This window comes from Cydia fagiglandana, chromosome 2, assembly GCF_963556715.1.
Source record: "Cydia fagiglandana chromosome 2, ilCydFagi1.1, whole genome shotgun sequence".
Taxonomy (NCBI): domain Eukaryota; kingdom Metazoa; phylum Arthropoda; class Insecta; order Lepidoptera; family Tortricidae; genus Cydia; species Cydia fagiglandana.
In genome coordinates this window covers 12,629,733-12,643,816 of record NC_085933.1, presented here as the reverse complement: position 1 = coordinate 12,643,816, position 14,084 = coordinate 12,629,733, and the positions used below count along the sequence as shown (strand labels likewise).

General features: G+C 36.6%; 2 protein-coding genes across 2 annotated transcripts in view; one reads left to right on the top strand and one right to left on the bottom strand.

The window, feature by feature from the left end:
* The window catches only part of LOC134676421 (vacuolar protein sorting-associated protein 4), a 517,731-nt gene that overhangs the window by 157,455 nt on the left and 346,192 nt on the right, over window positions 1-14,084 (top strand). The gene's annotated exons all lie outside the window — the stretch shown is intronic.
* Window positions 9,169-14,084, bottom strand: part of LOC134676344 (suppressor of lurcher protein 1) — a 265,018-nt gene continuing 260,102 nt past the window's right edge. The window contains exons 11-15 of the mRNA XM_063534706.1: window positions 13,729-13,915; window positions 12,961-13,151; window positions 12,033-12,240; window positions 10,898-11,142; window positions 9,169-9,460 (exon numbers count right to left, since the gene is read on the bottom strand). Coding sequence (XP_063390776.1) covers window positions 9,390-9,460; window positions 10,898-11,142; window positions 12,033-12,240; window positions 12,961-13,151; window positions 13,729-13,915 — 902 coding nt within the window. The 3' untranslated portion in view covers window positions 9,169-9,389. The remainder of the gene's footprint in view (window positions 9,461-10,897; window positions 11,143-12,032; window positions 12,241-12,960; window positions 13,152-13,728; window positions 13,916-14,084) is intronic.

Genomic DNA, 14,084 nt, shown 5'->3' with positions numbered 1-14,084 from the left:
TTTACAAAATTGTGCATTATAAATTGAATTAACTGCATGGTCCATAAATTTATGGTTACTTATCTCTATTTTATGCGCATTGTACAAAAATTGTTAAAGACAGTCAAATGCGTTTTCATACCAGGGTTCTAACCTGGAGCCGTTTACCTCTACTTCTCATGCAACTACCATATTTACTAACAGGCTAAAATAATCGTCCTAGTCTTAAATTTACATAATCTATGTGTGTTAGAGGCAACGTGGGTCCAACAAGCAAATGTATTGTAACAATCAATCAAGTAAGTTCCTCACTAGGGCTCGAACCCAGGGCCATTTTCTTCTCAGACAGAGTCACAACTAACAGGCTAATTATAATTATATGTTATTGTATTGCTTATTATAATTTATGATTCAAGTTGCTAGAAATAAAAATGATTAAATTTAATTAAATGCCATCGCGCTAGTCTTAATTTTGTTACTCTTATGTATTTGCAAGGCAGCACAGGCTGTGTGGAAGCATCAACGGACCAGAATTATAACCAGGGGTCACCTACTTTTTTTGCATTGCACCAAAAAGCTATTCGGTAACCCTAATCATACACGTACCAGGATTCGAACCCGGCAACCATTCTACTTCTCATGCAATGCCAATACCAACATGGGTCCACCAAGTAAATGCGGCAACCAATCAATAAAGTGCTCTCGCCGGGGCTCGATCCCAGGTCCACTTACTTCTCAGACTGAGTCACAACCAATAGGCTAATACGCGAGAGAATTTCAGATAAATAACCCAGGCGTGGTAACAATAGCGACCGTATTCCACGATACGGACACAATCTAGCAGCGGGTGTCCTGTCCTGTAGCTTAGCAAAAACTATACACGTTATAACATGAGCCCCTGTGTGTATAATAATAATAACCTACCAATCGACGCACCTAGTTTGGTAATATTTAAAAATAAACGTAAAACTTGGCTGATTGAGCGGTCGTTCTATATATAATTAATATAGTTATATTTATGACTGCGAAATATAAATGAAAATATAAGCCTGTAGGCTAGTAGCTAATGTATTTTAATATTTAATATTATTTGTAGTAGTATGTAAAAATACATGTAATTACCTCTTAACAATAAATAGTGATTATAGTGAACAATTCCGTGATCACTTTAAGGTTCTATGGTTCAGTGATTTATGTTTGAAACGGTAACAGAAAACGGACAGAAAGACAGACGGATAAACATACAGCTAGTCGGATGGACAGACAGACGGACAGACAGACAAACATACAGACAGACAGACATACAGTACAGACACATAGAAATACAGGCGCATTTAAAATATTAGTATATAGGTAGTTATTACGTGTTTCACTCTTATTGTTAGAACAAGCGATCTATTCTAAAACTTAGAAGAAAGTTTATTTTATAAATAGGTACCTGACTTACATGACCCCTTAATTGATGGGAAATAATCTCAATACTGTGTGCCTCATAAGAAGGCTTAAAGTCACCCAAAGGGCAATGGAGAGGGCTATGCTTGGAGTCTCTCTGCGTGATCGCATCAGAAATGAGGCCATCCGCAGCAGAACCATGCAAAGTAACCGATGTAGCCCTCCGAATCGCTAAACTTAAGTGGCAGTGGGCGGGGCACATTGCCCGTAGAACCGATGGCCGTTGGGGCGGAAAGGTTCTCGAGTGGCGACCACGTACCGGAAGGCGCAGGGTGGGTAGACCCCCCACAAGGTGGACTGATGACCTAGTGAAGGTCGCGGGAGTCCGCTGGATGCGGGTGGCGCAAGACCGGTCATTGTGGCACTCTTTGGGGGAGGCCTATGTCCAGCAGTGGACGTCCTCTGGCTGATATGATGATGATGATGATGATGAATCTCAATACTCGGCTACAAATGACATTCAACCTATTCAACTTATCAATATCAATTACAGCGTCAAAAACAATTACAAGTAACCCCAAGGCGGCGGAAAATACTTATTGTCATAATAGAGGAGTTACGTTCTAACCTTCACAGCAGTTCCATTTCACCAAATAAAAAACGTCTATTATTCCGACTCATATCATATCTAAAGTTTACAGTTTTGATCTAAGGTTAAATCTAACTTATATTAATTAATCTTAATGAGCGGCCCTCCTTGTGAGTAAAGGCCTCTCCCAGTTTGCGCCAAACTCTTGGCGTCCCTTGTTCCTTGGCCTTGGTGTCCCAGTGTCCCAGTTGCTCGGGACGCGGTCTGTTCACCAAATAGCACTGTTTAAATGCAAATGCTTGGTTTTAGGATAGTAAAATTTTAAAAAGGCTTATAAGTACCTATGCATATACCTAAGATTTAAGGAGCTCAAGGGTCAATCCATCATCAGAACTCGACCTTAATAAAAGTATTGCGTAAAAACTTGTTGAATAAACTTAACGAAGAAGACACATCGCCAGAGGTGAAATACGTGCCGTTTAGATGTTCCGTTCTAGTCTTTACTTTTTTGAATGTAAGTGCTTGATTTGGTAATTAATAGGTAGGTATATATTATGAAACTCACTAGGAACATGCATGCCTATAAGATATTACCGGGATTCGAACCCTCCTCCTCTGCTTCGTAGGCAGGGACAAAACGGCCTCCAAGGACACCGTATTTTTTTAGTCATTTAAAAATTAAACATTTACTAGCTAGTATCTACCTATCCGTAAAGTACATTTACTTACTCGAGTAAAACAACTTATCTCTATGTAGATAATAGCAATATACATTTATTACTAAACTAAAGAGTCGCACACACCACACACACTTACACTCGTATATTCACACATAAACCATTAAAAATGACGGATATAACGCAAAACGAATAGGCTTCCATTTTTGCCACTACGGACCCCGAAACAAATAACCATCAGCATTCTGAGTGTCTTAATCTACTTACTTAATATAGTTTTTAAGTTATGTAACGCTACGTTCCTAAAGTAAAGGGATTATAGAGATTATAGGTTACAGATCTTAAAACACAGAATAAATAATAGTACTAGGTACAGAAGACTCACTCTCTAACAAAACGCGTCTGTTACGATCAGCACAGATATGGCCGCTAGGTGGCAGCGCCACGCGCGGCTTATGGCTTTCCCCAAAATTGGGGTGGAACGAATGTACTTGTAGCTACCTGTAGCAAAGCGACGAAATCACGGAGTGAGCCACGCCTGCTTAAAACGCAACCCTGTCACAGAATAAATAATAGTACTAGGGACCCTGTGGAAATGTGGATACACTATTATTGGTGGTGAGGCCCATCGGTCTACTGCTTAGGGCAGCACGTCGCTGTCATCTGTAATCACATATAATTTCAGGATATTTATAATTTCTGAAAACCTGCTGAAAAATGGAGTAACATGCAGTGCCTACCCCGATCACAATCATTTATCTGAACTATAGAATTTTCACAATATGATGATGATGATGATGTCCTCCCAGACGTATCCGTCGACGGCGACATCCTGACAAATTAAAAATGGGTCTTAACTATTACACATCATCACGCTTCACAATATACACAGTCATGTCTCATTAATATAAAGTTCGAAAGTGTGAAATGAACTCGAAGCCGCCACACACAATTCCTTGAAAATTTAAGATGGGAAACTTACCTCTACTTAGATATTTTCGGAGGTGCACATATAAATAACAACTAGCCTTTACTATATTTTCTTCTATCATCTTCTTGAATTTGCATTAGAATAAAATTGCATTTTGTAAATGACATCGAATCTAATATGACAATTGTCACGTTTTTTCTTATACCTAAATCATAGACAATTATAATTTTATAATACTCGTTACCTACAACACACCTTCACAAACACACACCATTCGTATATAAAGCTCGCTGTACATGTATAGTTAGTCAAACCAATTTGTCAGTAAAAAAACAAGAAAAAAACTAGTGTAAAACGAAGATGGTATGATTCTCTCTGTCTATGTTTGAAATGAGACAGTCCTTTGACAAACTCTATATAAACTATATAAAGAAGTTATTTTTTTCCTTAGAGAATATAACCAAGGTTATATCCTCTAAGTTTTTTTCATTTAGATTTATTTTACCAACCGCAGTGGGAGAGTCTGTGGGGAAGGAGAAGAGTTGTGGCAGAAACGGGAACTAACATTTCAATTTTATATGGCAATCACACCTTTGACACGTGTCTTGTAAAAAGTAAACATACTTCTGTCATTGTATATTTTTATTAACAAAAACCGCATAATATGTGTAAAATATTTTCTTCAAAACAGGATAAAAGCGTACATAAAACCACAAGGGAATTACATTTAAAAAATTTCGGATTTGTCTAGATGTGTGTATATGACGGGTATTGACGTTGTATTTAATATTAAATAATTACCTATTTAATAGGCCCCCTAAGTACTTACCTTGTCTCCGGTACATAATCGGTTAGTATATTCATTCAAAATATATTCATTTTCATAAATATGCAGGTCATTCAACTCATTCATGATCTTAATCTTTAAAATAACTGACAAATAAGTCTTGATACTTGCCATTTATATTTATGTTTTTTTTTTCAGGATTGAGTAAAAGTACCTACGGTATCTCGAATAAAAGACCACTAAAGTAGGTGATATGCAAGAATTTGTAATATACGTATCAGATGCACCTGGTTGTTCTGAAGCTAGCTCAAACATAACTGAAATTGAATACATAAATTATGATTCAGACTTCGATTACAAAGAATAAAACTTTTTCTAATAAAATATTTCTTTATTTGTAAGTTCGTTTAGGTACTAAGTTCTGTTAGGTACGAAATTATATTTCATGCATATTTAGCAGTGACTTTTCGGCGAAGTAAATAATTTCATCAGATGAGAGTACTGGGCATACTCGTATCCTAATAAGGCCTACGAGTACTTGTGCACAGTTTTATATCCCAAATACTAAAATTACAGTTATTTATACCCGATCTATCCGGTTTTATTATTAAAATAACTAAAACGAGAGTAGTATTGGGCAGATTCTTAAGCTGGCCATACACACTAGGGTACGCCTGCGCAGTTTTACCTGTACAGTTCAACTGCGCAGTTAAAACGGAGCGTCTGTGGCATTCGACTGTGCAGTTTTCTACGACTGCACAGTTGATCTACGCAAATATGAAAATACATATTTTTTACCTGTGTGTTTTTGAACTGCACAGGTAAAACTGAGTGTGTGTGGCGTTGGCCTGAGCAGGACTCAGTTGATCGCGGAGATTGTAGATCGCGGATAGTTTGCGATTGCATAAAAATATCTCATAAGACATTCGTATGACCTTCCAGTAGCCAGGAATCGCGATTTTACTCTTAATTTCTTAATAGGAGTTATAGATAGCGGTTCTCATAATAGTGTCCTGCTTTTCAATATAGGGTTTATTTTAAATCCTCCGATAGTATTAGAACAAATTAAATTATTTCAGTTTATCGTTAGATAGATTCGGTAATATTCTGGATATATTTTAAATTCCTTTCAAAGTGCTCCGTCAACATGAAGCACCGCTGACGACGGTGCCATGGCTACACAACTGAGAGTTTGTGTAGGTTTACCGCGGCCGTGTGTGTGCTCCACCCAGCTAGGGTTTACCTGTGCAGTTTAACTGTACAGGTAAAACTGCGCAGACATACCCTAGTGTGTATGGCCAACTTTAATACTCATACTCTAAAACGTAATTCAAGACCAAAAAAAAGTAAGACAATTATGCCACTGCAATAATTTGTTTGTAAAATAGTAAATTCCTTTTGATTAAATAATCACGCTAAGATAATTTATTCATTAGTAATTTTACTCCTAGTATTTAAAAAAGTACTTTTATTTACTTATTTTTACATAAATATAAGACGCGCTAGTAAAAAGTGGCAACATTCTGTTACTTTTTTTGTCTCGAATTACGTTTTGCAGTATAGTGTTAGTAATTTTGTCAATCGCACTGACACTTTAGTATCTGAGATATAAAAACATGAATTTGTTTTAAACTTTGGAAGAAAGCTAATGCCTGGGCTAATAATTCCGGCTACATTGGATGCAAAATAAAGATGTCTATCTCTATCTCTTTAATTCAGAAGATTGAGTTGACGAGCCGACACCAGGTTCCATTTAGTAAGCTGTGGCAAAAAACCGGAACAAAGAGATTCAAGTATCATGACCTTTAGTGTCGTATTATAATCACGTGACAGTGTTGTCAGTATACTTCAGGAACTTCGAGGAACGTCAGGAACTTAGAGGGCCTATCGCGAATTACGTTCCACGCGTTGCCCCCTGTCCCTGTCACACTAACGTACAAATTTACAAGTACGACAGAGAGGCAACACGTCCAACGTGGTTCGCGGTAGGCCCTCAGACTCTATGTGATGGAGATAGATCGACGTCATATATATGTCAAGAGAATTAGCAACTACTAGCTACATCTATGGTTGAGTAGAAGAATGAAAGCGTCAGTAAACATAATGCACCAACTTTTAAATATACAAATACTTTAATATCTCACTTAGTATCAGGTAGGTACATCTAATTTGATAGTTATAATATATAACGAGTACTTTGAAGAATAAAGTTTCAGATTTAAAGATATTTCTGAAGTTTAATTAATATTGTCCAAGGACATCAGACAAGGATATATGGAAGTAATTTTGCCCGCGCTGAAACTCCGGCGAGACCTTAAACTCAGGCTCAGATCTTGACGCTCGGCCAATTAAGGGCCTATCCACATTGCGGCACTATCTCCTTTGAAATAAACTCGTATCTCACACTAGGTCCTACTCAAAGTTGAAAGGCAGAAACTCTCTATGCATCCCATACATAGATACCACATTTTTGATTGACAGAACAAAATACGAGTTTTTTTCCAAGTAGTAGGGTAAATGCATTCTTAAACTGCGTTCAAAAGAGAGGTATCGGCACTGTGAGTGTCATCTCGCTTTATGTGGTAGGGCACAGCACAGCGGATGACATTCCAGATCTAGAGCAGAACCCAACTGGGGAAGTGGAGGTACGTACCTTACAAAATACCGCAGCCAAATAACACTAGAACCTACTCATACTCGTAGTGTGTGTTCCTGCCGGTGAGTAAGGTTGCCTGAGCTCAACGAGGGTGCGGCTTGTTAGGGTCGGCAACGCGCATGTAACACCTCTGGTGTTGCAGGCGTCCATAGGCTACGGTAACTGCTTACCACCAAGCGGGCCGTATTATTGTTTGCCGCAAACGAAGTGTATAAATAAACATTATTTATTAGTAATCAAAATCATTTTAGATCTAATTCTCCCGATCTGAGCTATTGGCGGTTTCATTCCAAAGGGACCCGACGGTTGCTTCCCAAAAAATACCGAAACTAAAAGGAACCCTCGGGAGTTGCATCCCGAAGGAACCTCCAGATTCGTCACCGCACGACAAACCGCTAGGCCATCAGCGCTGACAATTATATTGGGTAGGTATATCCTTCCATTCAATTAGAATTAACAAGATAGAGAATTTCTGATTGATACAATAACGTAAGTAAATATTGGATCTTGCGATAAAAAAAAATTCCCACTAGATCCATTTATCATTTCAACTGGATCTATTACTAAAAAAACTTCTCTATAGATCCATCGGAAAGAAGTTGGATCTAAGAAGAAAATTTTTTCTCACTAGATCCATTTTGGATCTATCGACTGGATCTAAAGAGAATGATTGATCATTTGCTATCTTCTCAGGCCTAGAAATTTTTAATTTTGCGTAATTTTTTTTTTTTCACTTCTAAGCCAGTTTTTCGTAAATTTCAATTTTTTTCTTGCATAGTAGTAAAAAAAACCAAGGCCAATTTTGTTTTTCTAGGCATGAGTAGATAGCAAATGACTCGAGTCTCGACCTATCTGCCGTTTTAATTTGGCAAACGATGTATAGTGCGTCAAGCAAATCTTGTCAGTAGCAATGTAAAGCAAACTAAAGTAGGGCAACACTCAAAGAGTAGTATTGCACTAAGAAAAGCAGCAATGTACAATGTACATCGAATCTAAACTTTTTTTTCCGCTGAGCGCGCCCGTCAATTCAAATTGTCACTCGCGGTTTCTCTATTGAAAATGTTTGAAATTGTTATTAATAGGTATGGACGGACAATTTAAAAGTGGTGTGTGATGTTGATAAAAATGATTAACTAATTTGAAGATCTCAAAATAAAATTAGAAGTGGACTATGCCGTTAAACAAGAATGTATGAATAAAATCATTGCTTCAGCAGGTAGATGTCCTACTACTGGATTTTAATATTTTATTAGATTTCTCAGTTGCCACCGTAGGCATTGTAGGCATCTTAGCTTTGATTAAGCACAATCTTATTTAATATATTGGTATTTAATGGTGACACAGCAGAAATATCTTTTGAAATAGAATCGATTCAGAATGTAAACAAAGATGATGGCTGTCATTCGCGATCCACATTCCACAGATAAAGCACAGATGACACGCGATTTTCGAATTATTCGAACACAGTGTTGCTAACCCGCGATTTTTCAAATTTGCCGCCGTTTGCTACTGACAAGATTTGCTTGACCCAGTATACCAAACATCCTGTATTTATGTACCTATATACGGAACAAGCAATTTCACCCCACCTTTCGTGGTGGTCAAAAATCTTTTATTATTTTTTTATTATCTGGCAAACCAAATTTGTCAGTAGGTAAAAAGTAAAACTTGACCTTTTTTAATGAATGATGTCTGCTAGGTACTGACAAATTGGATTACCAGACTGTTTCATCGATATCGATAAAAATCGTTTAGCAACATGAAGATTGCGAACGTCACATGTTTTGCCGTAAACAGCCTTTCTCTTAAACTCTGATTGTAGATTTTGGTTAAAGTGACTTCTGATCTGCTCCCCACAGTTTATGCACACTCTATATAATTCTATTGCGATTGTTATATTTTATTATTAATTATAGTTCGTTTTTTTTAGAATTAGAAAGAACTCCACAGAAGCAAGCATGCAGTTTTTATCAGGCTCTTTAATTGTCAATAATCATTGAATTATCTAATGTAGCATGGTCAATACATTATAATTTACTACAAATTATTACCGCTAAAAGTGGCGGATTTGGAACCACAAGCTTACTTCTGCGAAGTTCTTTCTAATGCTAAAAAAAACGAACTATAGGCATGTTTTGCCTTGCATTGAAACACAAGTTTTAATTTTATAATGTATTTATTCGTGTTATGACGTGCCTTTATGAATAGTTGACGGTGTAAGACGTATTCCTATTGCTTCATTAGGACAGGATGAACTTAAAATATAATTGAATAGAAAATATTGCCTTTCTACGGTACTTTACAAGTGTATGGCACATACTATTATACAAAATATACAGGATTACAGACTAGGAAGAATTAATCTAATATCACTTTTTTTAATGATATATATGGTGGCGGAGATGTGATATTGCGGCGGCTGTCAGCAGCAGAAGATCACACAAAACACCTGTAACAAAAATGTTAATAAATTAACCAAAAAGTCAGTCATGTAATCAAATGATTGAAATTAATTCGTGAAGTCGTATATACGTGGAAGTACGAGCTACCAAAAGACCAAACGTGTTTTTTTACATCAGAGTATTAATTTCAAAAAATATGTATAGAGTAGCCAACCTGATATATAAAGTAACTTCACTTGGAAAATTACATCTGATATAGAGTCTAGATAACAGTCCTTATTATTTACTTGTATTTTTTTAAGAACAATAATCAGGGCTCAAACGTTTTATGTGCTTAGCTATGTTTGATAGAAACCGATCCATCAGTATGAAGAGTATCAGCTCTTATAAGGTATTAAAGTATCATTTGCAAGGTATATTTTTGCAAAAAATGGATTTATTGTCATGCTATTGATAAGCCTCTATGCTTTTTTTGGCATATAACGTAGAGTTTTTTTTAATTGAATAGTTAATAGGTAAATAATGTAACCATAATAAAAGTATGCGATATAGTATAGTCATGAAAATAAAATACATTGAGGTTGTCAAATGTCTTGGTAATCACAAGTGCTTATGTAAAGACTATTTGAAATCATACTGTGTGGTTTTATGTCATCGGTACTAAAAGTTTGAGCCCTTTAAAATAAAAAATAATGTTATTATTTTATTTTTATTTTTTATTTTTTTTTCAGGTAATTACAACACAATATCTAAGCTTAATTACAAAAGTATCGTTAAACCAGAAAGGTTTGTCTCGATACTCCATCCGCGGTAGATTTTATACAACAATAAAATATCTTTTAACAACAACTTAAGAAACTACTTACATATTCATAACATGCTCAATATAATCTATCATTTAAATTACAACAACCGACCCCACTGCACTGAGCGCTAAATAAATAACATTTTTTCCTTATCCTATTGTTCTGCCGACCAGCCTGCACTCGCCCGAGTACAGGATGCTCCAAATATGTTTGACTAAGTTTTTAATTATCTTATTACGTATAGTTAATAATCCTACCAATGATTTCAATATTTTGTAAGTCAATCTGTCTGTCGGTCTGTATGTATGTCAAGTCATCACGCTCTAACCACTGAATCGATTTTGATGAAATTTGATTATTATGGAAGCTATAATTCTTATGCTAAAGTACTAATTCTACAACCAATTTCCTTACAGCTGATTCAATATTGCTGTTTTAAGATAGTTTGTAATATTATTTGGTGACATTTCTGACTTCCATTCAAGTGGGAGTTTATTTATGAGATCTGGTAGTATAAATTGCGATGTTCGTCGTCCATAGAAGTTTTTAAATTGAGGTTTCTTTAGCACGCTATTTGTAACCCGCCTGGTCGTTTTTGGGTGATCAACTATATGCTGTATTTCGATCCTAAAATATTGTTCTTTCAGCACTTAATGCAGCAGTTAATGATCTACTTACGCGCAGAATCCGATGCTGTGTCATATATTGGGGCTCGATATTCATCGGTGATCTCTAAAAATTGATAGATGGCTTTAAACCCAGCTCCGTCTAGCCTGTCATTTGATCGGAACGTTACTTTGAAGAAATTCCTCTCTGACTCTACGTGGAATTCTTTCATCTGTCCACAATATCTACCATATCTATTGTCTTCAGTCATTTGGTTCGAAAATTCAACATAGTCGCTCGCTGATACTGCTTCACATCTGCGGATGATAAATTAATAATGCAAGTTTAGTTACTTTAATGTTTTTATTACCTACGTAAATAATAATCATGGCGAAAATAACAATCCCACCAAAAACATAAATGTAAAAAAGGAGAGCCAAGTTCAATACAAAAATTATGCTTGGCTGTGGGCTTCGCCGCAAAAAGAATGGAGATGTAAATGAGTGCCAAGTTCTATGCAAAATCCAAATATGCATTTATAGGAACAAAATAACGTTATGATACTTATAACAATGGCTGTTATTTAAAAAAAATGTGAGATCCTAAAGTAGGTTACATTTGACTTGGCCAGTTTTCATTACATCCTCCTCCTCAGTCGTTCACTCTTGACAGAGTGGTCGTGGTTGTATGATGAGACGTATCTATTGTGGATAACGCAGCCCTCGCAATGTGCCTCCATTTGCCACGGTCTTCGGCGTTACGGGAACATTGGACTATGGTGGTTTATGTCGCAGATTTTATCAGGTCTGTCCAGCGCGTAGGTGACCGACCTCGTGACCGCTTGCCTTCAACTCGTCCCTGGACAACGAGACGTTCCATGGAGTTTTGGTTTCGTGTAACGTGCCCGAAGTATTTGAGGATTCGTATTTGAACAGTCGACGATAATCTCTCCTTCACTTTGAGTTCTTCCAAGATCGAAACATTGGTCCGAAACGCAGTCCAAGGAATACGCAGTAGTCTCCGCCAGCACCACATTTCGAGTGCGTTTCATTACATACATCAGTCATTTTATAAAGTTATTCAACATATATGTATATATTTTAATTCTGATAAAAACTGGCCAAGTCAAATAAGATAGGTACCTAATCTTTAATGTTTATGATTTTATGTAGTTTTATTTGATATATTATTCAATTTCAATACTTACGGCAGCACTCCCTCAACATCAAAGTTCGTGAAATGTAGATGCACCTTCTCTGTGTCTCCGCCATGAAAAAAGTAAGTACACTCTGTGTCTCGAGGGTACTGCCCTGGTGAATTGGGTGAAGCAAACGTGCCGTTGCGCGACTCACTGCTGTTGTATACGAAGGCGCAGGGAAATTCCTGCAACTGTCTTCCTGTACTTATACCGAAATCTGAAAGAATTGAAAAGAAGATGTGTTAATTTACATTTAATATTTTCAAATTTTTGCTAGGTAGACTACATGGAATCTCCCCTAAAATTTAATTGCTCTATATCTACATATTGATACCGGCTACCACATCATGCCATGGCCCATGACCATTACACAATTAGATAAATATTAGAGTTAGACCAAGAAAAGTCTGCAGCGATTTTGATAGCCCACGCAATACAAGTGTTATTTATAAGTACGTCATAATTTCATAGAAGGTTGACGTTTAAAAACACTTGCACTGCGTGGGCTATCAAAACCGTTGCAGACTTTTCTTGGTCTAACTCTAGAAGATTTGACTACATATTTTTAACTCAATATTAATAAAACATTTAAGTGATTTTATGAACCATGAGTTCGTATTAGGCAAAAAAAATGGAAATGTCAATTGTTAAGTCTAATGTATTTAACATACATACAATACAATACAGGTTTTTAGGGTGACTTTAGCCTTGCCACTAACAACGAGCAAAATATTCAAATTAAAAAACCGCACAACTGGGAGTCGGACTCGCCCACCGAGGGTTCCGTACTTTTTAGTATTTGTTGTTATAGCGGCAACAGAAATACATCGTGAGATACAGCCTGGTGACAGACGGACGGACGGACAGCGGAGTCTTAGTAATAGGGTCCCGTTTTACCCTTTGGGTACGGAACCCTAAAAATTAGAACACAACTTACTTTCTACAAACGAATAAGAAATTTTAAATCCTCTTGAGTATCTAGATGAGTGAGTCCCCCTGAACTCCAACATCAGTTTTGGTCCGTTGGACATGATCGGCGTGGGCAGGTCCGTTCCACAGAACGTTTCCACTTTCTCCAGTCGTCCATCAACGTAGACGAAGGCTTGTAAGGAATCCATGTTCGTACAGCTGGAATTAGAAATAAGAGATCGTCAAAAAAGTTTATAAAAATAACTGGACAGTCTGTTATTTATTATTTAAGTAACTTTTCATTCGTTATTATTTTAATATTTAGTATTCGACGTGACATTTGAATTTAATATAATTATTTAATTTGACATTGCTGGCATTACTAAGCCATTACTTCCCTGATTAAAAAAAATACTTCACCTTTGAAGAATTGAGATAGTTAAAGGCAAGTTATTTCAATATATTACTGACATTTTGACGACCGGTCTGGCCTAGTGGATAGTGACCCTGTCTGCTAAGCCGATGGTCCTGGGTTCGAATCCCAGTAAGGGCATTTATTTGTGTGATGAACACTAATATTTGTTCCTGAGTCATGGGTGTTTTCTATGTATATAAGTATGTATTTATCTATATAAGTATGTATATCGTCGCCTAGCAGCCATAGTACAAGCTTTGCTTAGTTTGGGGCTAGGTTGATCTGTGTAAGATGTCCCCTAATACTTACTTAATACTTACTTATTTTGTAACAAAATAGGTAAAAAAATACAAATAGTTTAAATTATTCATTTATACTTACTCTAAAGAACCGTCAGCAGACTTATGTAAATAAAAATCTTGAAATATTAATCTAACGCGCTCCTTTCCACGTCCAAAAAACTCGTAATGGCAATGAGTATTCGGAGGGTATGGAGACGGGTAGTGAGGAGATGTGAAGGTGCCATGCTTCGTGACGTCGCTGCTGAACTCTTGGTGGCAGGAGGAAGCTGAAACAAAGTAAACTTATTAACATCAGAGCATCAAGCAACCTATAGGAAAACCGATTTATTAGCATTGGAACATAGGTATAAAAAAAAACTTTTGTTTAATGTTGTGCTTTCTGAAGTTTGAGGTTTTCCTCAACCTGCACTCATATTCAGAGGACCTAGGGATCAT